Source organism: Engystomops pustulosus, chromosome 7, assembly GCF_040894005.1.
Source record: "Engystomops pustulosus chromosome 7, aEngPut4.maternal, whole genome shotgun sequence".
In the NCBI taxonomy this organism is placed as follows: Eukaryota; Metazoa; Chordata; class Amphibia; order Anura; family Leptodactylidae; genus Engystomops; species Engystomops pustulosus.
Genome location: NC_092417.1, coordinates 91286832 through 91312524, shown reverse-complemented (window position 1 = coordinate 91312524; position 25693 = coordinate 91286832). Strand labels below are relative to the sequence as shown.

General features: G+C 42.3%; 1 protein-coding gene across 2 annotated transcripts in view; it reads left to right on the top strand.

Annotated features, from left to right (window-relative positions):
• The window catches only part of MYLK3 (myosin light chain kinase 3), a 46608-nt gene extending 21479 nt beyond the window's left edge, over positions 1 to 25129 (top strand). For both annotated transcript variants that reach the window (XM_072117211.1, XM_072117210.1), the window contains exons 3-13: positions 1573 to 1924; positions 5301 to 5671; positions 8231 to 8336; positions 12387 to 12480; positions 14396 to 14505; positions 16177 to 16318; positions 16789 to 16859; positions 16940 to 17068; positions 17390 to 17542; positions 18178 to 18310; positions 19506 to 25129. In XM_072117211.1, coding sequence (XP_071973312.1) covers positions 1573 to 1924; positions 5301 to 5671; positions 8231 to 8336; positions 12387 to 12480; positions 14396 to 14505; positions 16177 to 16318; positions 16789 to 16859; positions 16940 to 17068; positions 17390 to 17542; positions 18178 to 18310; positions 19506 to 19577 — 1733 coding nt within the window. In that variant the 3' untranslated portion in view covers positions 19578 to 25129. The remainder of the gene's footprint in view (positions 1 to 1572; positions 1925 to 5300; positions 5672 to 8230; positions 8337 to 12386; positions 12481 to 14395; positions 14506 to 16176; positions 16319 to 16788; positions 16860 to 16939; positions 17069 to 17389; positions 17543 to 18177; positions 18311 to 19505) is intronic.
• The last annotated feature ends 564 nt before the right edge of the window (positions 25130 to 25693 follow it).

Sequence of the window (25693 nt, the reverse complement as noted above, 5' to 3'; positions counted from 1 at the left end):
ATGACAGTATATGGGGATTTCCTCCTCATTCATTACAATGTGCAAATCGCACATTGTAATGCAGGTGTTAAAACCAGTAAGCCTCGGATCACGTCATAGGGGGGCGGTGATCGTATTCAAGATTGTATCCAGCTTTGCGGGAGGCATTTACAAGGTTAACACCCGTGATTGGTGCCAGCACCGACTGCGGGTGTGACCGGTGGGTGTTTGCTGGGGTGCGCTTTTTTTGTGTTTCACTGTAGACCAAGATGCTATAGTGGTGAGCCCTGCCGCTGTTTGTATTGCGTTTGTAAAGGCAATGCACACACCACACATGAACGCACCCTGAGGCCGCGGTATTTGCTTTGCGTTGCTGCGATCACGTAATGAAGTAAGATTGCGTTCACTAAACACATCTCACTTCATCAGGTGATCACAGGAGTATGTGCAATGTGTTTAGAAACGCAGCGCAAACACCACCTACGAACGCGGTTTAAGGGATAGAAAAAACGGAAACAGGTGCTCAATAAGATATGACCCTGTCACTAGTGCACCGATAACAACATTTGCATAAATACATTGGGACATAGAAACTGTGGGGGACATTTATCAGTGCTTGTATGCCAGGTTTTTTTTGTGTACAAGCCCTGAAATAATAGCAATTACTAGTGAAGGACCAGTAATTGCGATTATTTCCCATTTCTCACCATATCCCCAAAAGTGGGCATGAAGGGGTGAGAAGGCAGCGTGGCTGGTGGCAGAGTATGACAGGTCGGGGTGTTCCTGGCCTGATAGTTCAGCTTTCAGGCTATACATCTTCCCCTGTGCATCTAGAAAGCTTATAATGTTCTTCGCACAATGCTGTTTTTCTGCATAGCTCCCTACTGTCCCAAATTTGGCAGGTGTTCCTGAATTTTTTGGGTGCTTTCCTGCGTCCCGGGCGGTAGGATGGCAGGTCCTGTTGCCCTCTCTCTGTTTGAAAAAAGAAAAAAACTTTACTCAGCTTTCCATCGTTCCCCCTGCAGTCCTGCTTCTTTGGGCATGCGTGAAAGACTAAACAGGTAAGTATAAATACATTAAATACATCACCGAAACAATCAGGTAAGTTACTGCATGCGTTTTCAAACGCATCACAACAGTTGAGTAGAGATTTGCCTATTTACATTGCTGGCAACATTGCGTTTACAAAACGCATGCATTACCAATTTTAAAACACATGTTAACATATTGTTAACAAACACATGTGTCAATACAATGTTAATATGTGTTAACACATGCGTTTTGTAAACACAATGTTGACAGCACTGTAATTAGACAAATCTCCTCTTCTCAGCCGCTCTGATGCATTTGAAAACGCTTGTGTTAACGGAATATGTGAATGCAGCCTCAAGGTTAATATTGAGTGACAGCAAGCAGACATCTAGAAAACCATGAACTAATATAGAATTAATATTGCAAAATTATTCAACTTTTAATTCTACAATTATTAACATTTATTTGCTGAGGCCGGACAACCTTTTTAATGCATTAGGCTTTATGTGGTTTGCATGGGATGTCGCAGTCTAATTCATTTTAATCTACTGATCCCTGTAGGTTCCCAGAAAAGTATTTCTTTGAAAGACAAAAAGATGATTTTAAAGAATGCTCACAGTAGCGGTCCTCTGGACAAATTTGACTGCACAAGCAAAGCTCCTCTAGAGACAGCCCAACATCCACAAACATCTTCTAATCCTAAACCATGGGCTCAGAAAGTAGCAAGTGAAAAACCTCAGGAGAAAAGCCTTCATGTCCACCCAACTATTCCCCACAGCCAATGTTCTCACAACAAAATGGACCAGGACAACAGGCTTCAAGAACATAGGAAAATACCCGATGAACCTGGGGGGGATCAAAGGAAGTCATGCTCTTTGGTATCTCCACCTTGTATAGAAATTCAGCTCCCAAGGTAAAGAAAATAATGCCTGGTTGTTATACACTATGTGATGTTTTTATCTGGGGACTATGGTTAGGGTCAGGTTTGGAGGTTACAGGTGTATTGCCAATTCAGAAGCCCTTATGTTTGCTTCCATAATACCTAGAAACATGCTTTTGTCATGTTAAAGATACCAATCTTATATTTTAGATCACATCAAGCTTATGGTTCTGTGAGCTACAGAACTGGACATACAGAGAGTTAATTAAAGATTATTTTCTTTAATATGACACAAAAACTTACTTCGTATGTGACACTACCCCTGCAACCACTAAACTTGACTCATCGCATGTGAAAATGTGGTTAGAAGAGTCACATTTGTCAGACTTTTGGGGAGTTTTTGTAATTGTAAACGGATGAGATTTCACATAAAAGAGGGAATTCAAGAATTTTCATTCCATACTCGAGGAGACTAGTCAGTGGCGTAACTAGGAGAGGCTGGGCCCCATAGCAGATTTCTGCATGGGGCCCCCCGTTCCCCATAAAAAATATATATACATATCACATAAATATACGCACATTTATATACTAATACACACTTAAAGTACAACACTCATACACTCTTGTGCATATACACACACATATATATATACACTCATACATACATTAGATACGAACATGCACACACAGTATAAGCACATCATATACACACATTCTGTATAGCACATATACATTATAAACACACAGGGAGATTTATCAGATGCTAGCACTCTTGCACTATTTATCGGCCATGCATCCCCCCCCCTTATCGTGCGGGATACATCAAGAGGCTTAGTCCTCTTGAAGTATTTGGCGGGTGGTGTGGCTTTTATGCCCCCTCCAAGCAATGTGGCATATTCTTAATTTTAATCGCAAATTCTTGCACTGCGCAAGAATTCGTGATGTCACTGCTTTTATGCCAGAAAACTGGCATAGAAGCTGTGATAAATCTCCCCCATATAGTATACACTCACCGGCCACTTTATTAGGTACACCTGTCCAACTGCTCGTTAACACTTAATTTCTAATCAGCCAATCACATGGCGGCAACTCAGTGCATTTAGGCATGAAGACATGGTCAAGACAATCTCCTGCAGTTCAAACCGAGCATCAGTATGGGGAAGAAAGGTGATTTGAGTGCCTTTGAACGTGGCATGGTTGTTGGTGCCAGAAGGGCTGGTCTGAGTATTTCAGAAACTGCTGATCTACTGGGATTTTCACGCACAACCATCTCTAGGGTTTACAGAGAATGGTCCGAAAAAGAAAAAACATCCAGTGAGCGGCAGTTCTGTGGGCGGAAATGCCTTGTTGATGCCAGAGGTCAGAGGAGAATGGGCAGACTGGTTCGAGCTGATAGAAAGGCAACAGTGACTCAAATCGCCACCCGTTACAACCAAGGTAGGCAGAAGAGCATCTCTGAACGCACAGTACGTAGAACTTTGAGGCAGATGGGCTACAGCAGCAGAAGACCACACTGGGTGCCACTCCTTAGAGCTAAGAACAGGAAACTGAGGCTACAATTTGCACAAGCTCATCGAAATTGGACAGTAGAAGATCGGAAAAACGTTGCCTGGTCTGATGAGTCTCGATTTCTGCTGCGACATTCGGATGGTAGGGTCAGAATTTGGCGTCAACAACATGAAAGCATGGATCCATCCTGCCTTGTATCAACGGTTCAGGCTGGTGGTGGTGGTGTCATGGTGTGGGGAATATTTTCTTGGCACTCTTTGGGCCCCTTGGTACCAATTGAGCATCGTTGCAACGCCACAGCCTACCTGAGTATTGTTGCTGACCATGTCCATCCCTTTATGACCACAATGTACCCAACATCTGATGGCTACTTTCAGCAGGATAATGCGCCATGTCATAAAGCTGGAATCATCTCAGACTGGTTTCTTGAACATGACGATGAAGTCACTGTACTCAAATGGCCTCCACAGTCACCAGATCTCAATCCAATAGAGCATCTTTGGGATGTGGTGGAAGAGGAGATTCGCATCATGGATGTGCACCCGACAAATCTGCGGCAACTGTGTGATGCCATCATGTCAATATGGACCAAAATCTCTGAGGAATGCTTCCAGCACCTTGTTGAATCTATGCCACGAAGAATTGAGGCAGTTCTGAAGGCAAAAGGGGGTCTAACCCGTTACTAGCATGGTGTACCTAATAAAGTGGCCGGTGAGTGTATATACATAATATATTATTATAATATATACTTATAATACATATAAGATATGTAGTATATTCAAAGCATATATATATACACTTGCATACAATAGAAACACACCATATACACACATGCTGCATACACATACATATAGCACTGACATCACACACACATACATATAGTATATACACCCCATACATCATATATACACACACATATACAGCATATACAGAAACATATACAGTGTATACACATCATACACACATACATATAGTATATACACACCATGCATCATATAAACACACATATACAGCATATGAAGACATACATACAGTATATACACATCATACACACATACATATAGTATATACACACTATACAGCATATACATAAACACACACAAATATATACTTACCAGAAGATGTGTCCTCGCTCCTTGTGCTCAGGATCTTTCTTCTCCTCGGGCCTAGTCCGTCTGCTCTTCAGTCCCCGGGATGGTGCCTAGCTGGCCTGTGCTGCACACTATGTGCCTGGGGCTTCTGCCATTCCCCCGAGGTCCCGGTGGCTCAGCAGCACTGTATGCAGAACAGAAAGCGCGGCAGGGAGCAACCCAGACCTCACTGCTTCTGTGTGAACACTGGCCGGGGACACAGTGCATATCCGGCGGGTCCCTTACCCTGGGGAGGAGCAGCGGCTGTGTGAACTCCAGTGTACGGACCTCCGGACCTGTGTGCCTCCTCTGCTGCTCCCCGCTGTCAAATGTATGTGGCCCGAGAGGGGAACATCAGGCTAGAGGTGGCGCAAAACCCTAACCACACTCCCTTCTCTTCTCTTTGGTGGAATCCCTAAAATGAATTTGCGCTACAGTCGGCTCGGTAGCGCGGGACCCCCTAGACCTCGTGGGCCCCGTAGCAGCTGCCACGGCTGCTACGGTTGTAGTTACGCTACTGAGACTAGTAGTTTACTGGGTCAATCCTGGTGACAGGTTCTTTTTAAAGGCTATGTGGATATAAGCAACTTCTGTCCTACTGTGTGGAGACAGTGCATCTGTATTATGTTGACCAAAGGTGTTCTCTATGGGCTCCCAGCTTTGCTAGAACGAAATAGTAATTTACCTTTCCTGTCTAATCAGGGTTAAATATTTACAATTTTACTATTATTTTTATGGTGAAATCCAGTAAAAAACAATATATTTTACAGGAATCCTTCACATGATCAGTTGAAAGAAGAACATATTCCCAACTTGGAAATAAAGACACAACATAGACAGGATCTGTCAACCCAGACAGCAGAGGTTACCAGTAAGGAAAAGCTGGTGACCCCTGCTACCAAGACAGTAGAGGTTCAGACCTGTGAGAGTTTGGCAAAGAAGACAACTGATGTAGACAAAACAGGAGAACACATAAAAAGTGATGAAACCATTGAAGGAGGGAAAATTGTAGTAAAGCACCAAAAAGGAAACCCAAGCACGACGGACTTAAGTGCCATCCAGACAACAGATCACAAGCTGGCCTGTAACTGCCCTGATGATGCCACCAAAGTACCAGAAGCCTCTTCTCTACACATAATTGGTGAGTAAATCCTATATTAAATCTCAAATTATTTGATTATACTGACAATCTGGCATAGAGAAACCACCTGATGTAAGCTGGGTAACAATCAATTTTCAGTGTTTTTAAAAGAGATAATTTTTTAGAACTCTAAAGTTTGCCAGATTGGATTGTGACAGCATTAGTTGGTGAACTATTCTCTTGTATTTTAATGTAAATAAATGGGGCAGTCTTATAATATGAGGAGGGTAAGGGTTCATGCCCACAACATTTAGAAACAGCCTTATGCTGTACATTTTTTTTTAACAGACTGCACACGGCTGCCCTAAATGCATTGCTTTTTAATGGAACAGTGCCCCCCGCTATTATTATACCTATATATTCGTTTCAGTAAAAAATACAGCTGTGCTAGTCTGAACTGTTGTTCATGAGGGTCAGGAAGTAAGAGTTCTCCTTACTGAGACTGTCAATTAAGGCCGCCTTGCATAGCTATTTATTCTCCACTAGGGGATTCTGGGAAATATGCAGATATGTTTTCCAGGATGGGAGAAGGAAAACAATGCCTCTTTTTGCTACCTTGAAAGGCTGCCCGCTTAGCATCAATCATGCCTTTCATGAATCCTCATAACATAATGCGGGATTAAAGGGGTATTCCCATCTGGGCATTTAAATTTAATTAAATTCCTTTGCCATATGTAAACATTTTTTCAAATGGATGTCATTAAAAAAAATGTTCCTGGGTGAAGATAATTTCTCATAAATGTAGCCATGTTGTCCCATAGAAAAGAGATGGCTTCCTCGGATACCACCAGGCTTCAGCAATCATTACCACAGGATGGCTGTGGTGTTATGCAGTAACTCCCAGACATTTCATATACAAAAACTTTTTGTTTCTTTGTGCGATCCCTCCAGCAGAGGTGGCCATATCCAGGGACACAGTCTAGTTTCTAAGGGACAGTATGACTACATTTATGAGAAATTATCCTCACACAGGTAAAAAATTTTTTAATGACATCTAATTGAAGAAATGTTTATATAAGGCAGATTAATGAATCTGTATGTGAGTGCCCAGACGAGAATACCCCTTTAAAACCAAAACAGTATATTTATTCCAGAAGGAAGAGATTCCCATCTGTAGACTACAATGTTTCAAAGTGGTTGCATTTCTCACCTCCTCCTCCTCTCCCCGCGCTGCCGTGTGCCCGCCGTGCTATGGTGCGGCGGGCTCACGGCAGTGTGCATGTAGCTTTACAGAGACTCTCAATTAAGGCTATCTTGCAGGTGTGTGGAGACTTATAACCATTGATGTTCCTCATTCATAGTCTACACTTCATGGGGATCTATGAATAACGAATACCACAAGGAAGCTTGACTGTTGAGAATGTCCATCTTAAGGGCAATCTAGCCTAATAGAAACAAGTTGGAAATTGTGTGAAAAGAGCAGGTACCCACAGTACAGAACATTTTAGAGTAGTCTTGAGCTGATGATAGGGGGACAGTAACCCGTTTACTCTTATGCTCTGTTAATGAGAACAGAGCTTTATGTGAAAGCAGCAGTATCATAATATGACGAATGAAAAGAAAAAGAGTAGGAGGTTCTAAGGTGAGGGTGGTACAAGAGTCCTGAGCCACAAGGTTCAAAAATAGGTTTAATCTTGATAGAGTAGATAAATACACTCTGTGCTCTCCATATCAAGTTTTAAATCTGTTTATCTATCCTTTGCAATCATAAAATAAATAGAAATCAAAAGATTTGAAGCAGTTTAGTGGCATGTCCTAAGGCCACTTAGGCCACACAACCATGCTGGATCCATGGAAAGTTTTTTGGTCGGTTTCGATGGACTGAGCACAGTGTAGGGGACAGAGGTCCGTGTAATATATTTCAGCAGCACATTGTTTAATTTCCACAGACCAAGCATGGTGTTGTGCAGTCAGCCTACGGTAGTGGCTTCTGACATCCATGTAAATAACTGAATTCTAGAACTCCTCCAGTGCTGGGGCCATATTAATTGGTTTAGCTATTGAGTTTTAGAAAATTCTTACATCTCAAAATGCCCAAAATGTGGTGTTTTTTATGCTGCTCACCGACATAAGTGCAAGTTTCCTGCAGCTGTGCAAAGGTTGAAAGACATAGGTGAAACCCACAGCAGTAATTGGTCCATTCATTGCCTCCACCAAATCTCAATCCTTTGCATCCTGTATTTGTGTTACTGATTCTGGCGCAGTTCCTATAGCCTACACTGATTGCAGTCTAGGTCCACCCAACAGTAGAAAACCAAGGCTGGACCAGAGATGACCTGGGCTGATGAATAACTTACATCGGAAGTGGAATTAGCAGATCATTAACTAATAAAAGGCAAATACAGGCTAATAAAGAATTACAGTCGGGTGAAGAGATGAAAGGTTACTTTGCACTGTAGGTTTTAGTTGCAGCATGTATCACTCTTACTGTCCTACACTATAGTCTAACTTTTTATCAGCACTATAGCAGATAAAGTGATCAGCAGTCATAGCAGATACATGTTGGATTTTTAAAAGGGGTGATCTCCATATACAGCCTTTTCTATTGTTATTCTACAGATGACTGCCCGCCCCCTCCTGCACCATTTAACCACCGGATAGTGAGCATCAAACAAGCCATATTATCCTCCTGCTACACAGTGTGCCAACATGAAGTGTTGGGAGGGTAAGTTGCCACTTATGCAATTACCTTGAAAAATGGTTCACAGGTGACGTACCAATTCCTGATGGTATTTGGATAACAACCAATATGGCTTTCATTTCAAAGCACACTTTACTAGAGTACTGAATTGTAATGATAGAAGGACAACTGGCACTGCTGTACTAAGGATTTGCCATGAAGTGTTTTGGCTACTTGGGTGAAAATGTTCTAATGGAAACCTTACAAGCTGTTATTCATCTTTTCCAGATTGTATATAACTAGGGGCTCATTTTACACATTTGTTCAACATTTGTGAGCTGTTTATGTAAGAAATTAACTCCATGCTGACCCCATTTAAGTCAAGGAAACCACTGACACAACTAGTTTTCTCTGTTGAACAGATGGTCCATGAGAAACAAATGAGCTCATCCACCCTAGTCTTTGCAGATGAATAAGAGATGGTTGGAATGTGGACATAATGGGGCACATTTACTAAGACAAGTGCAAACTTCATTATGTGCAGTTTTCCTTTGTATAGTGCAAAGGGCACCAGATTCAGGATTTCTGGTGCACGTTCTTCAAGTATCTGGCGCTCCCCGTACTGCTCTGACAGAGTGCTCCACTTTTTTTAAAGGAAACCTACCACTTCCAATTGGTGGTTATAAGCTTCAAATGCTGTGCACCAGCTCAGGGTGAGCTGGTGCCGGCGCTTATTTTCGTTATGTTTTTAAACAGATGTAACGTATTATTTTAGTCGTCCACAAAACAGATCACGCATGTGTATTTGCATGACATATAAAAGCTCCATTCTGTACCTTGCTAGCTTCATCCAGAAAAAGTACTACACCCAATTATGTATTTCAATGTTTTACAGGATAGTAGGGGGTAAAAAATACACAGAAAGTATTAATTAACTATGACATTTACAATTTGGCAGTAGAATTGAGGTAGAAAACAGAAATGACTTCTCTTAAGATGTTTAATCCAGAAAACGTCTGTTTAAAAACACCTACATCTTGTTTGTGTTGGCCGATGTATAAATGTCACCCAGATCCTCTCATGAGTCAGAGGGATGTTTAACCATTTAGTGTCACTGGAATACAGAAACAGCAGCATGTTATATATAATGGCAAAAAGGAATCAGTATTTGACGCCAGCATATAGTTCTAATTTCTGCTCATGTTTTTGGGGATTGCATAGAAAAAAATGCGGTAATAGATGGCTTTCTAGAATTGCTGAGACAACACACTACCGAAAAAGAGACTGGGCCTGAATGACAAATCTGCCTAGTTAGAAAGCAAGACGGGTCTATGGAGTATAGCATTGCAAATCTTGGTATCTATGCTCCTTTGGACTCAAACCTCTACGGGAGTTGGGATGGTGGTTAAACTAGCTTTTTAGTATTCAGAGACTTGCTTAGATCTCTTTCATTCTGGCAAAAAAAAATGTAATAAAAGATTTGTCAAGAAATGATGTAGCTTGTATTTATATGCTATACATATATTTATATGCTATACTGCTATATATCTGACTGCACTTCAAAGAAACAAAGGAGGTATTTATCATGCGCCGAGTTATAAAGAACTAATTTTGGATTTATGTGCACAGATTTTATCACTGCATGGTTACAGAATCTCTCCGTTTCGAAAATAACTCTCTTTTGTATAATTATGTTATAGCCTGCAAACTTTCAGGCCAGAATCTAGGCTAGTGATGGCTAACCTATTGCACTGGTGCCAGAGGTGGCACTCAGAGCCCTTTCTGTGGGCACTCAGGCCATCACCAGAGATAACTCCAGGTATCTTCCTGCAGTCCCAGACAGCCCAGGACTTGCTGTGCACAGAGCTATTTTAAAGTGACAGCTGTACCTGGGACTATTTTCTGCTTTATTGGTGTCCTCAGGGTGTCCTCAATGAAAACTATGACAAAGAAGGGAGTATAAATCACAAATTAAATTTCTGTGTTGGCACTTTGCGATAAATAAGTGGGTCTTTGTTATAGTTTGGGCACTCGGCCTCTAAAAGGTTTGCCATCACTGATCTAGGCTATAGCTGGTGTGTTGGTGCGGAGCAGGAACACCCTCTGTTGTCAGCCATGCCCCCTTCACACCCATAGGCTTTTTATGGCAAAGGGGGAAATAATCACAATTACTGGCATTTCACTAGTAATTGCAATTACTTCATATTTTGGTACAAGTCCTGACTTTTTGACATCCAGAATATTTGACATCTGTTTTTTCTTATATAAGGTTTTTTATTTTATCGCTATAGAAAAACTTAGAAGTGTGGATGCAGGTGAGCACAAAACAAGACAATGGGGGTATGAATATTTAGTCTGGAAATTAGTGGCTGTCTTTTTTTTTTGTCTATTTTAGATCTTTTTCTGGGTCTTGGGCTTGTTTGATTTATCTTACAGTGTATTAAATCTAGATTTTAAGTCTTTTTAAGTCTAGATTTTATGTTTAAAATTGTATGACCTTTAGTAAGTTTGAGCAAAAATTAAGATAAATCAGATGCAACACAATAAAGTCAGCTGTAGTGAATTTTGCTGTAAGAGTGTCTTATTTTAAAAAAAAAAGGCAGCCCAAAGAGTCATCAAAATTAGTGCAAATAAAGAGAAAAGATTGTGATACCCCACCATGATGGTGATTACAGCATAAAAAACAAAAGTAAAAATGGATTGCATTAGCAAAGCTCTCTGGTAAAAACGCTACATGTCTATTTCTCACTGCCCTCCACAAGTTCCCTTAGGTCACACAGTGACATATAGTCAAACTACATAAGATCGCAACATTGGGGCACATTTACTTACCCGGTCAGACGCGATTCACTAAGATCGTGCGCCCGATATCTTGCATGTGTCAATTTCCCGCTCAGGTCTGACGGAGTTCACCTTCTTCCTGGTGTATGTAAGTGCATTGTCTTGCGACACAATTTAAATGTTAAATCCCGTGCTCAGTCCGAATCCGTTGGATTGTCCGACGGCATGGCCCCCACTGTCTGTCGCATGAAAGCCAACGCGATTAAGCCAAAATCTGATAGTGTGCGCCACAATACCCTTTTGAATGCGGCGCAAATCGGTAATCGTCGGAATATTCAACATTTGTGCGGTCCGCGGACCCTTAGTAAGTGAGCCCCACAGTGTTGCTACTTTGCACCTAATGCTGGTTAAGAGTATTACACTGTGACCCACATTATTTGGAAGAAATCCATTCCTGCATCAACTATATAATTGTTAGGCTTCATTCACACAGCCCTCATAGATTTCAATGGATCCCAGTCACTGTGGTGGGAATGAGGCCTTAATTGTGACCGGAACTGCAACTGTGTAACGCAAAGCTAATTCAAGAAACATGGATTTATAAAGGACTGAGATATACAATAGACTGCTGTATCCATTCCCTATTCCTCAGAGACCAGAATTATACAACCTCAAATTAAAACGTACAAGGAAAATGGCGTAATCATATCTGTATATGGAACCTTAATGTAACAAGTGCCCATAGGCTCTGATACATTGCTGCTTTGTGCATGACCTATATTCTTGTAAGGTTGTTTTTGAGCAGCTGATATATTTACACCCCGAGGCATGTGACAGAGGTGTACAGAAAGCACCGTAACATTGTATTACACAGTGGACAGCTGGGCGAGGGGCTAATCCATTGTAAAGCGTGAGAGAGACAGGACTTATGCTCCTGGTCTTTCGATAGTGTTTGCCATGTACCAGGCTATTTATAAGCAGCGATAACAACAGCACTTTGACAAACTCCCAAAGCATCTGAGGTCTTGCCTTAAACATAGGAACATAGCTTGTGCTCAGAGTACAGGGGTTGTGTAACTTTTTCCATTCCTGCAGTCCTTGGTTCTGCGGCACAGCAGAATGCCTCAGTTAACACCGGATAGGGAGGATTTGATGGGATGTTTTGCATCATAAATTTACACTTTTCATTTTTGTTTGTTTCCTTATGTAGCAGGTTAATCACTGACTTAAAGTGCAACTCCACCTACAGTGGAAAGTATCCATGTTTTTCTAAGCATGTATTTATTTTTCACACTTTATGACGTTCATCACTAGGGGACGCTTTGGTCAAGTTCACAAGTGTGTGGAGATGACATCTGGGCTTCGACTAGCAGCAAAAATCATCAAGGTGAAGGCACCCAAGGACAGGGTATGTAGTGGTACAGAACACGTGTAACCAATTTTTTTGAGACTACAGGTTAATAGAGGAGTTATCTGCTGATTGTTATACAAATTCAAACACTTAGATTCAATTCCTCAATATTAAAAATATTGCTGTTTACATTATGAGATACTTGTCACAACTGAAAAGGTAAAGGGTAACAATGATTTTCACTTATGACTTGCAGGCTCCATATCTCACCACCCACTAGACCTTTGAACATGAGGCTAGCATCATTTTATAGACAAACATGTCTATGTCATATAAAAATTTTCAACTATTCAGCATATGCTTAATTATACAGATTCTTGCCATGCAACTGGATTGTGACTGGTTTTGCTCCTGGTGGTAGAATATTCTTTTTCTTCTTGTATACAAATTACAACTTATTTTCACATTCCCTAATTGCTCAGTTGGGGGAATTTATTAAAGTACTTGTTCCAGAATTCAGCTGGATTTGCAGCAAAAAATGTCTGAAATGCTTTGTGCCACATTTATCAAGGCGTTTGGACCATTTTTTGGCACTTTTCTGACTTGTTCGACAAAGGAACATGACCACTGAAAAAATTATGGTGAACGGTTTAGACAAACTGAAACTAGGTCTAAAGCAGGAACCAACAGTCTTATACTGCACCAGAATTCATTAACACAGTGAGAAATCTAGCACAACAAAAGACTAGCGATTTCTAGCTAGAGACTGTTGGAACCTGAGACACATTACCCTCCAATGTGTAATTAGGTTGATCTCAAGTGAAAGGTCAGTGGTTCAAATCTAGAAGCAGCCATGAAGACTTCCCAAGATAAGATAAATAGCATCATCCAGATCATGATAGTGATCTTTTGGCCAAAATTTGCTAATCTGCATCATGCCATGACAGTAGGAAGAATACAAAACATAGTCTGTCCATCTATTCAAAAGCCAAGAGGTAGATATCCAGGCAAAATATCTGACTCAAAAGTCAACCATCACAAGGTGTGATCAGATGTGATCAGATCAGATGAGCTTTGACGAACAGTAGAGGTGGCTTTCATGCTTTGTAAATATTGAAAACACAGTCAATCCTTCTTATGAATAGCTTCTCTTGTCTGCACACTGCAGTGCTCTCTGCCTCTTGCCCCCCCCCCCTACATTACAAGACCAGCTCAGACACAGGCACTAGAACATATGGAGGACATATGTACAGCTGCTAGCTTGTGGCCATACACACGTCTCACATAGACGGCAATGGATGCACAGAGTGATGCGGTGCCAAGCACATGGGGCACCTTACTGCTCCGTACAGGGGAAAAAGATAGGAAATGTCCTATCTTTCCCTGTGTTACAGCCCGTATGCCGTTGATCTCTATGGAGAGGGGAGGGGTCCCCCCTCCTCCTCTCCATGGCTCCAGACGTATGCCTGCGGCCTTACTCTACAAGCTACAGGCAAGATAAGCAGAGCGGACCTTGTGTTTTATTAATTAGGTGAGGTAGCATAGCCTTTTCTATCCTCGTCATCAATGGGTTAAGAAATAGACAGAGGTTTTATTTTTCATGTTAGCCATTTTTTCTTGCATTAATTGTTTTTTTTAGTGTTATGAACCATGATGTGTGGATCAGCTTCCTCAGATGCCATTTGCCCTTTCATTTGGAGTCGTATGGTGGGGACGCCAGTAGAATACATTTGCATATACATGAGCCTTTTAGCAGAAGATGCTGTCAGTCGTCCTATAACATGCTGCGCTCAGGCGAATAGAAAAGGTTATCCTGGCCCTGCCAGTTGACATGAGGGTGCCTTCTGCCGCTAATTATTCCTATATTTACTCCTCCTCAGACACCTGGATCACAAGATCCTCTGTTATATGTGGAGAACAAGAAGGAGGGAAATGTCAGTACAATAGTGACATGTTTTTTCTCTCCCTACAGGATGAGGTGAAGAATGAAATTAATGTGATGAATCAGTTAAATCACGTCAACCTGATACAGTTATACGACGCCTTTGAGTGCAAGAATGACCTGACCTTAATCATGGAGTAGTATGTATCATGTCAGTGGAGGAGAATTATGCTGTATGAAAATAGTAATAATCATAATAGAATAGTCATATGATTAATGGGACTAAGGTTACATTAACTTCTGCAACCCACTAATAGACTGTGATTCATATCCTCACTGATGTCAATGTCTCTGTCCAGTGTTGGACTAGGATGCCTGGGACCATCAGTAAGATAGACCCTACTTCTTCTACATGAAAATTTTACTTAAATGTGGAAGGTTAAGTAGGTAGTTCGGGATCAGGGCATTACTAAACCTTAGCAGTGGAGGCAGAGAAATAAACAGAAAACAAAGTCATACGTTTTTCCTTCCCTCTCCACCCCCCCTGACACTGTGGGCCCTATAGCAGCTGCTATCGCTGCTTCTTTGGTAGTTGCGACCCTGAATATATACACCTCATGCCAATACTAACCTCAATGTTCCCATCATTTTGGGAACATGACAGAAGAATTACACTCTTGTAATACTATAGAGAATGGAAGATGAATAGAAGATCTTTGGTTTACCTTCCATATTTAATTTTCGTTGTGTACAAAAGGTTTTAATTTTCTAAAATATTTTAAAACATAAGAAAACTTATACAAATTTGTATTTTGTATCCCCCTGATCGTACCAACCTGAATACATGAGATGTGTCATTTGGAGAGCACAGGGAAAGCCCCAAAAACTGTGTACACAAGAAAATGGCGCACATGAATTTTTTCTACAATTTCATTGCATCATTTGCAATTTTTTTCCAGCTTCCTAATGCAAGGTACCGTATATACTCGAGTATAAGCTGACCCGAGTATAAGCTGAGGTACCCAATTTTAACACAAAAAAACTGCGAAAAACCCATTGACTTGCATATAAGCCAAGGGTGGGAAATGCATTGGTCACAGCCTCCCAGTATATAGACAGCCAGCCCTCTGAAGTATATAGCCTGCCAGCCCTCTGTAGTATATAAGCCCGCCAGCCCCCTGTCATATATAAGCCTACCAGCCCCTGTAGTATACAGCCTGCCAGCCCCCTATAGTACAGCCTGTTAGCCCCCTGTAGTATATAACCTGCCAGCCCCTGTAGTATATAGCCAGCCAGCCCCTGTAGTAATCCTCCTTTGGATCCTCTTCGGGTTCTTCAGCCCCTCTTCAGGATGTTCCGCTCCTCTTTGGGTCTTCGCACTAGGCCGGCACACAAAATGACGTCAGACGCTTGGCGACGTCATTGTTTGTGAGCCGCCGGCATTGCGAGCACAAATTTTGGGCTGAAAAACTCGGCTTATACTCAAGTATATACGGTATATTATTAAATACTGACACTAGGAAGGACAATTTATTACACAGAAAAAAAAATCCCTCACACAGCTCTGTAGTTGGAAAAATAAAAAAGTTATTGATTATTAAAGATGGGGCATAAAAACTTAAAATGCAAAAAAGTGAAAATGTCCTGGTGCTTAAGCAGTTAAAGATAATCATACTGATATGCTGATTTTGGAAATTGGCCGCTATTATATGTGCTGTACATAGAAATGGACCGCTCAAGGATTATTGAAAAAGGAGCTTTTAAATGCTGACACCTTGCAGCTGTTTTGACACAAGTAAATTTACCTTGAATCCAGTCTAGATGTACATTAACCCCATTAATGCATTATTTCTGTTCATGTTACTTTTCAGCCTGGATGGAGGGGAATTATTTGACAGAATCACAGATGAAAGCTACCACCTGACAGAGCTTGACGCCATCATGTTTACCAAGCAGATCTGTGAAGGAATTTACTACCTGCACCAGCAGTATATTCTTCATCTGGACCTCAAGGTGGTGTAGTATTGTAGTGTTTCATCACCTTGCCTATACTCTTAGGCCCGGGTTACAAATCTAGGCTGTGACTGTCTCTCAATGCTTTTGCACAATTCTCAAGGTCCCCAATAGAACCCAAAAAAATATATGAAGCATCTTTACAGAAAGTAAAGATCCCCTACCATTGATTTTCCAGGGTAAAAGACAACTTATAGATACTATTAATACGGTGTTATTTGGGTCATATGTTTTTCTACTCCTTACATTCAGAAAAATAGACAAATTCATTTCAACTGTTTACATACCTTTTTAAGTTATTTCCCCAACCAAAACTTGACTACAGAAGTTTTCCAGTAGAAAGTAGAAATCTTAAATGAAGTGATCCCTTGATATGTGGAGACTCCCATATTAATAGCTATTCTAAGGCCTCATTATTCTAGTCCATATTTCAAAGCAAACTGCTATGAGACTAAATATTATTTTATCAGCCAGAGAATATTCTATGTGTGAGTCGCACTGGAAACCAGATAAAGATTATCGACTTTGGGCTGGCAAGGAGGTAAGTGATTGCTCTCTTGTCATCAGGTGACCAACTGAACCCCTAACAATGCTACAAATGAGTTTTTATATTTTGTCTAGATACAAGCCACGTGAAAAGCTGAAAGTGAATTTTGGGACTCCAGAATTTTTGGCTCCAGAAGTGGTAAATTACGATTTTGTGTCCTTCCCCACGGACATGTGGAGTGTAGGAGTCATTACCTACATGCTGTGAGTCATGTACTAGCTTGGATGTTGCATTCTCTAATGATTATCTGGATCATGTTCACAAACTTCCAATTGTAATATAACGGAGGCATCGTAAGGAGAAAACGTCGAGGTAGAATACCCTGGCATTAGCTCAGGAGCAAACAATATTTAATATTTAAGAGTTGTCCATTATAAGAAAAAATAGCACAAGCCCTTTAGTTCTAATTTTTGTCAAGCCATTTAAAGCTGTGTTCAAATGTGCAATCAGGTTATGCTGGGAGTTGTAGTTATTTTGTTTTTATTTCCACATTACATATAACTCAATGTTCCTTTACTTTCTAGACTCAGTGGGCTGTCTCCGTTTTTGGGTGAAAGTGACGCAGAGACCATGAACTACATTGTAAATTGTAACTGGGAATTTGATACAGAGACATTTGATCAAGTGTCAGAAGATGCCAAAGACTTTATTTCCAGATTATTGGTGAAAGAAAAAAGGTAAAATTGATCGGTTTTAATTTTCTTGAGGGGGATATACAGGCAGTCCTTGACTTATGGACACCCGACTTACAGCCAACCCATAGCTACAGACAGACATCTTTGCCACTATGACCTCTGATTAAGCTCTCTAGATGCTTTACTATAGTCCCAGCTGTAAGGTGTATGCAATGAAGCTTAATTGATAATCCTTATTCCCATGAAAGCACAAATTTTGAAAATCCAATTATCATTGGGACAAAAAAACCCTAAACTTTGGAGCTACAGTTATAAAATATATTAGTTCCGACTTAGGTTCTTTAGGTTTGTTCTTATCTTGTATGTAACCCAAAGACTGCCTGTACAATTATTTGGATGATGTTAATGAGATGATGTCACTTACCAGTATGGATCAGGTATTTAATAGAAATACATGTAAACTGAAGAGGAGGAGCCAGTTAGATAAGGGACATGAAAGCAATTTTTTGGTGGCCTTCTGGCTTCTGTAACTTCTGACTACGATATAAATCGTAAAGGCAGAAGAAGTCTTGATAATTCATTTCCACAGTGGTTATGCCAGAGAAGTTTTTAGCAGTTTTGGTAATCTACTAGAATTAAAAAAGAGATCATTCTCAAAATTTTGTCTTTTGTTTTAGCTGCAGACTCAGTGCTGGTCAGTGCCTAAAACATGAGTGGCTAGTCAACCTGCCAATAAAAGCCCAAAAATACAAAGTTCGACTTAAGTCACAGGTCCTGCTTCAGAGATACATGGCGCAGAAGAAATGGAAAGTAAGTGGTACATTCTTAAAGGGACTTTCATATCTATAGGTCCAGGGAGCATAAACTTTTTTTTTCATATCTAAAAGGAAGCTTTAAAGGGGTTGTCCGTGACTATAAAAAAAATTTGATGTGCGTGAGGGGGCTGCGTAAAAAAAACAAAAACATTTACTTACCTCCGTGGTCCCTCACGGAATTCCGTGCTGCCGTCTCTCTGGTCCATGCCCCTGTAAAAAAACAGGGGCACAGAAGGTGACACGTTTTCAGCTTCTGGCCGGTCGAGGTGGCTGGCCACACCTACCCATTCCTATTAGCAGTGCTGTATAATGCGGGACAGGGGGGCGTGGCCGGCTGGAAGCTGAACACACTGCAGGGGCAGCACCAGATTCCTGGAGGGACCATGGAATGCTATTTTTTTATGAAGCCCGCTCCTGGGCACCAATGTTTTTTCAATGGTTTCGGACAACCCCTTTAACAGTAAGGAAGATAACCTGTTCTTGCTAGAGAGCACCCCACATAAATGGCACCCTTGGTACAGCAACATTTGCCATGGCTAGCTCCAACCTGGACCCTGGGGTTGGTGGATGTCTGCTGTAAGTGATGACAGGGTGTGATACTTATTTGTTCATACCCGCTAAGTCTATGGAGACATTATGCACCAAGGTCAAGAAAACACCAAAATATTTTTTTTATTTTCTTGCTATACTTAGTTTGTTGTATGGATGGTGATGATCATGGGCTAGATCTGCTCAGCTACTGCTATAACTGGTGCCCTGGGATCTACAGGGCAGTCTTACATTAATGACAGATTACGGCCCCATGCACAGAACTTTATGTTTGGTACATGGTCCCTAATTTTTTTTTATTGGTTCATGCCGTGTCTACAATAGTGCCGTGAACAATTCGACTGCCCATGCCACAAATAGTTTGAGGCCCAGGAAGTCTTTTTATATTAACACATGGGCCGCAACCAGACGGTGGGCCAGTTGCGGCTGGAGAGCACATAACGATTATGTGCCTGAAGTCAAAGCTGCGACTGCAACACAATATTCCCCAGAAAGCCCATAGCCAGCTAAATTTCTAGTGAGTATAGTGTCTACCTGTGAGCTGCATCAGCCTGATGCCTACTGCACTATACTGCAAACTTTGCACACGTGCGTTTACATTCAATATGTCTGAGCTTCTTATTTCTGACTTTCTTCCCTAGAAACATTTCTACGTGGTCACTGCTGCAAATCGTCTCAGGAAGTATCAGCTACTTACCCTCAAGCCCTCGTAGAATAAGCCTGCATCATCAATACACACAGAACAGAGATGAGATACAACTGTCTGGTCACTGAATACTGTAAGAGCTGCAACAACATCAGGACATTGAGAGTTTGGCACCTCACAGCATCAGTTGCACAGTACAAATGTAGTTTTTTGTTATTTTATATGTAAGTTGAGTTTATAGGTCATAAACTATTGGTCTGTAATATTTCACTAACCCCCAACTAAATGGATTTTCACAAAGGACTATGTAAGGACAGTAGGTGAGCTGTCAAGCAGTTGCCAACTTACAAGATCTGATAAACTGGAAGAGTGGGCATTATGGATTATCCCATGTAAAATGTATACCCAAGAAGTGTTTTTTTTTAAGTTAACAGTTGACAGTATAGTTTCTAAACTGGAGGTCCACACAACTTACTGCACATAATTTAGGTAAATGCATTTTCGCTAGATACCAAAAGGGGTAAAATATTGCACATCCGTTTGCAATCACAATCCTTACCGCATAAAAAAAAAATAAAGCTAAAAGTAGGGTAGTAACACAAGACTCACAGCTATATAATTCTTGCCTTGCACAGATTACACCCCTTCCCCCATACACTCATTGTTGGATACTTCCTGGCAAAGGAAAAAATTGATCAGATACCAGGTCCTTTGAGACATTTCTCTTTGTGAAGTTTAGAAATTAGAATGGGACATAGTTGTGTGATAGGAAATGTGTGATTAAATAATGTACTTCTTAAATTAATAAACTGATATAAATGAATAAAATACTTTGTAAAGTTTTTTCCCCTCAATTGGACCATCAGTAGTTGTGAACATGTAGTTAGTGCAAGGTACCAGTCCTGAATCAATGTGTATTTACATGTTTGGATGTTTGGATATTCCTTATCCTTCACAATCGCACCTACAGGAATGTTTCCCCGCCTCAATTTTAAGGGGTCCCTCCTACTCGTTCCACATTATTTTCCAGGGAGTATAGATATGTTTTTCAATAAAGTTAAATAAATAACGAAAAAAAACTATAGGAATAAAAAATTGGGGTGGGAAAAGACCCTTTGTTGTTGTGGTGGTTATGATAAATCCAATTTTACATATTTTCCACTGCCACAATGACAGCATATGTGCAACATCCCCCACCGGGGCCTAGCCTTTTCTTGGGGCCTGGAGACAGCCGGGGCCCGCAGTACCTGGGTGGCTGGCGGTTGCGGCCTAGGCATGCTAGTGTCTGGAGTATGAGGCTCTGTGTGGTGGACAGGCAGACGTTGAACAAAAATAACTTACAGTTCTTTATTGGAACTGAACCGTAGCAACGTGCCTTGACAAATTGTAGAATGCTGGAGATGTAGTTGGAGATGGAACCACAGGACTGGGTCTTCAGCCTGAATGCAATGGGAGGCTGGGAGATAGCTGTGACATAGTAGGATGCTTCAGCTTGTCCTGGGTGGCTTCAGATATCACCCTTGAAGGTAGGATGATACCCCTTTCTCTCACTAACTAGCACCTCAGAGCTGCTCAGACAGTGAGATGAGCTCTGGCTGCACTGTACAGACCTACTGGTCTGATCTGGTTTGGTGTGCTGACTGCACTGACTCTTCGGAGTCTCTAATCCACACTAACTCACACTAACTCAGGCAGGGAGCTGAGCTCTCCTGCTCTGTCTTTCTGTCTAACTAGACTGGAACTTCTGAACTAGTCTGTTCAGACTCCTTGGTCTGACTGAACTCTGACTCTGCTGAGTCTGACTGAGCTTGTGAAGGGGAATATCTGTACATGAGCTTATAGCTTTATATTTTTATACTTTTATATAGCTGGCAAATACTAAAGTTTTTCCTCCTCAGCAATATGCTCAGATATGTTACTTAAGATGGCGCCGGCATCCACACAGCCAACACCCTATTTCCAGGAAAAGAACAACATTCCTGATTCCAAAAAGGCTTCATCCCTCATATCGAAACTCAATGCCCAGGACATTATCTGCCCAGATACTGGAACTGACCAACCAGGGCACATCGGATGCTAGACAAATTTGCTTAACCCTTCCCCATTATGATGCTGCATGACACATAACCACACCTTTCTCTCTTCTGTATAAAAGCTGCAAACACGGAAATAAAATCAATCTTGCTGTCATGAAAGCTAGAGTGAAGAGCTTGCTTAAGATTAAAACCTGAATAATCTTATCTCAGATTTTATCTTGAAATCGTGCACGCTTGCTCTATCTAATTTGGAGGTGACTGACTGGACCGGTTAATTGTCGATTACGACCCTGACAATTTGGCGCTCAACTGTGGGGGCGTGGCCTGAGCCTCTGAGCCCCCGGGGACCCGCACTAACACCCGGTGGATGACCCCTGACGCTCCCGGAGGAGATCTGATCAATCTCACAGGAACACGGTAAGTCTATGTATATAATATATATATAGTACTTATCTGAGTATCCGAGGGCGTGAGGTAGTAGTCTCCGGACTCTACGGGTCTGCGGGGTGACTGTCTGAGTGGTGTGGGCTCTCTTTGTCTCAGCGCTACGCTCAGAACCGTGACACAGCAAGGAAGACGATTTAGTTTCGTTTTCAAACACCACCCCCGCTCCATCAGTCACTGATAATTTCTGCCTGGACAGTGAAAGTAAATTTGTGTGTTGCCGTCTGGTTATTTAAAGTTGTATTGTGATCAGGAAAAGAATATTTAGAGACGTAACTAAGTAATGTCTAGTGACATCGGCCGTCAGAGTAGAGAAATACGCCATGACGGGTGTCTAGGCCTAAAATAAGGCGAGCTGGGGAGTATAACCCAGTAGGAACTTCTCACTAGGAGAGTTACCTGCAGTACCGTAGTGGATACCGTTATTCTGGTTGGGGACCAGACCACCGTGTTAGCCTGTATATTGGTTAGGACAGAGTAACACCGTGGCGCACGTGTGGAAAGGATTTTGATTTAACGGGGATCGCTGTGTTGAGCGAGTGGCCACGCCAACATAGTACTCTATTTAGTTAGACCGAATGTTACGTCTCATGAGAAAGGAACACAGCCTCCCCCCGGGGGCACAGACGGCAACCCAGATAGTGGAGCGGAGAGAAGGAAAGAAATATGTGAAATATGCAAAAGACTTGTACAAGTTTGTAGAACAGCCAAAGTCAGAGAGATTACAGCCCACACTGTGGAAGACCATCTTAGATGGTAGTAAAGGGTCCTTAGAGGACAAGGGGCTGTTAGAGTCAGCACAAGAAAGGAGAAGGTGGCAGTGAAGGGGCAGAAATGATTTACGGATATGTAAAATGTGAATCACAAAGTGTTAAAAATGGTAATGAAAAAGATGTATCTAAAATGGCCGCCGTTTCTTCTGGTGCACCACCGCCCTATAATGGCGCCGGTTCAAGTCCGGAGGGGTGGACATGTGACGTATGTGGAATTCAGAACCCGGATGGGGTGGAGACTTGTTGTCAGTATGGTGCTCCACGCCCACATAGACACAGCCCCAAACCCAGCGGAAGTGGGGCATGCCCCTCTTCCGGTAGCAGCCATTTTAAGACAGTTTATTTTTCAGTGGCGGCCATTTTAAGTTATATTCCCTTCAAGTCCCTGAAAGTTAATTACCTATGACCCTACTATTGGCAGCCATAAACGCTGGTTGTGGGTAGCAGTGAAGCACCATTGAAGGGCCTGAACAGGGCTCAGAACGCCGGCTGAGATGATTTCATCTTATTTCAGTTCTCTGTTCAGATTATTCTTGGATGTGCAACGCTGTTTGTCTGGGTATGGTCATCTCTGATAGTTAAAAATTTATTTGATCCCGACATTGCAGAAAAATTACTATAAAAAAGTGTTGCAACGTGTCTGGTACCTGCTTTCTGGCGTTTAAGAGGTTAACGAGAGGGAGATCTCAGGGGCTGTGTAGCTGCGTTTTGTTTTCTGAAGACATGTAAATGACCTTGATGCTGAAGTTCTCCAAAAATCTACGGTTCTGCCTGAGCTGTGTTATCAGTGTGTGTTCTGTTCTGACCTTGACGCTTACAGCATAACAGACTAAGCAAGAACAAGCCCCCCCGACTGTATTACACAGCCTAGGACTGACTGTATTACACAGCCTAGGACTGACTGTATTACAGAGCCTAGGACTGACTGTATTACAGAGCCTAGGACTGACTGTATTACAGAGCCTAGGACTGACTGTATTACAGAGCCTAGGACTGACTGTATTACAGAGCCTAGGACTGACTGTATTACAGAGCCTATGACTGACTGTTGTTCCTTTTTGATTAAAAACCAACTTAAGTGTACCTGGATTTTGTTGAGATGTTGGAGTCTGGCCAGAAGTTTATAGATAGTTAAGAGAATCCTATATGTCTGGATGAGATAAAGCAAGACGCACACGGTAATGGAAGATTTGATGACCTGACAGTGTAGTGTACATCTGTTTTGTAATGGGTTGTTACCAAAGGTGTTAACGACTGGAGACATCTCTACCAGACTTATGTATACAGGGACTGAAAGCCAGAGGGAAACAGAGACCAGTTTCACAGACCACAGCAAAGTCAGATTGACAACGTTTCCGGAAGTCTCAACCGACCGACCCAAGTGGGCGTGTTTCGACTGTGGGGAGGAGACATTACTATAGTGAGTGGCGGAGACGGCCCCAACAGGGCAGGACAAGGGGGGTGATTACGGGCAAGGATGTCAGCCAGAACAGTCCCCCTCTTCCAAATAGAGTTAGTGCTTTCCATTGTAAAACTCTCCCCTGCTAGCCCGATGATGATTTTAACCCATTCCCGGTTAAGGAAAAGGCCCGGAAAGAACAGCTGGATACATGTAGCATGGTCCATGACCTCCAAGCTGCCAATGAGTGTACTGAAGCCCAGTGGTCCCTAGCCCAAACTGGCAGCAGTCCCTGAGAGTGACATATTATTCACTGTTATTGATTTGGCAAATGTTCTCTCTGTGCCCCTACATGAAAATTGCCAGTACCTATTTGCCTTTACCACTTCAATATTCCAGTATACCTGATGTAGATTCCCACAAGGGGGGTAAAACTCACCCAGCCAATACCCCACGGCCCTACAGGGAGTAGACTGGCAGACTAGCCCCTTACTGGATGTTCTCCTTTTCAGTATGCGGAGGACCTACTGTTTTTGTTTGCCAGGATGCATTTATTGACCTTATGTGTTTTCTGTTCCAGAAGGGTTGCAAAGTTTCCAAAGACAAGCTCCAGTACTGCCAGGAGAAAGTGGTCTTCCTAGGCGACTGCTTCTCAGCCACAGGCAAATATCTGGCAGAAAGAAAGCTGGCAATCCAGAATATGCCCCTCCTCCGGCAGTGGCCATCTTGGTACTCCTGCAGAGGCCCGGGTGCAGCCACTGTATCCTCACTTCTTCCGGGGCCTACTACCAAGGCCCAAGCGCTTCGGAAGAAAGTTCATCTCACCCCTCACAGGCGCTAGGCCTGTTTCCAGTCCAGTATGACACCCGAGCTCACAAAAAGCGTGATCAGGATCAGCCGGCCCCTCAAGTCCAAATAACCCCTGAAATTTTGCAAGGGTCCCCACTCTACAGTCGCTTGCAAGATAGACATGCCGCTATAGCAGACAGCGGAGATGAGTGGGAAACTGACCCTCCCAAGTCCAGGGCCCGGCTCTCTACCGGACTTTCACACACCAAGGGACCGGGACCGCAGCCTCCACTGCTTACCCCACAGGCACCCCAGAGGGGGAAAGGGGAACAGTGTGGACAGCAAACTACCGAACAGTGGAAACCCTGCAGTCCCAGATGAAGAAAACCACAGTCACACCCAGTGTTCCTACACTCCCTGACCTAAACATGACTACTGTCACAGCAGAAGCTCCCCTGAAGAGCAAGACCCTCACCAGTGAACCTACTAGGTACGTGGCTTTCACACCCACGCAACTGGACACTATCATCAGTAAACTCCCAGACCCGGATAAACACCCTATGCAGTTTCTGCGGAAGTTGGAGCAGAACCGCCAGATCTATGGTGCCACCTGGAGGGATCTTTACAATATGGTTACTGTTAAAACTCCTGACACTTATCTGCAGGTCATCCTGAAGTATCTGGACGCCTCGGCAGTACCGGACCAGGACAGTTACCAGTCAGGGTTGGACTTCTGTTCCCA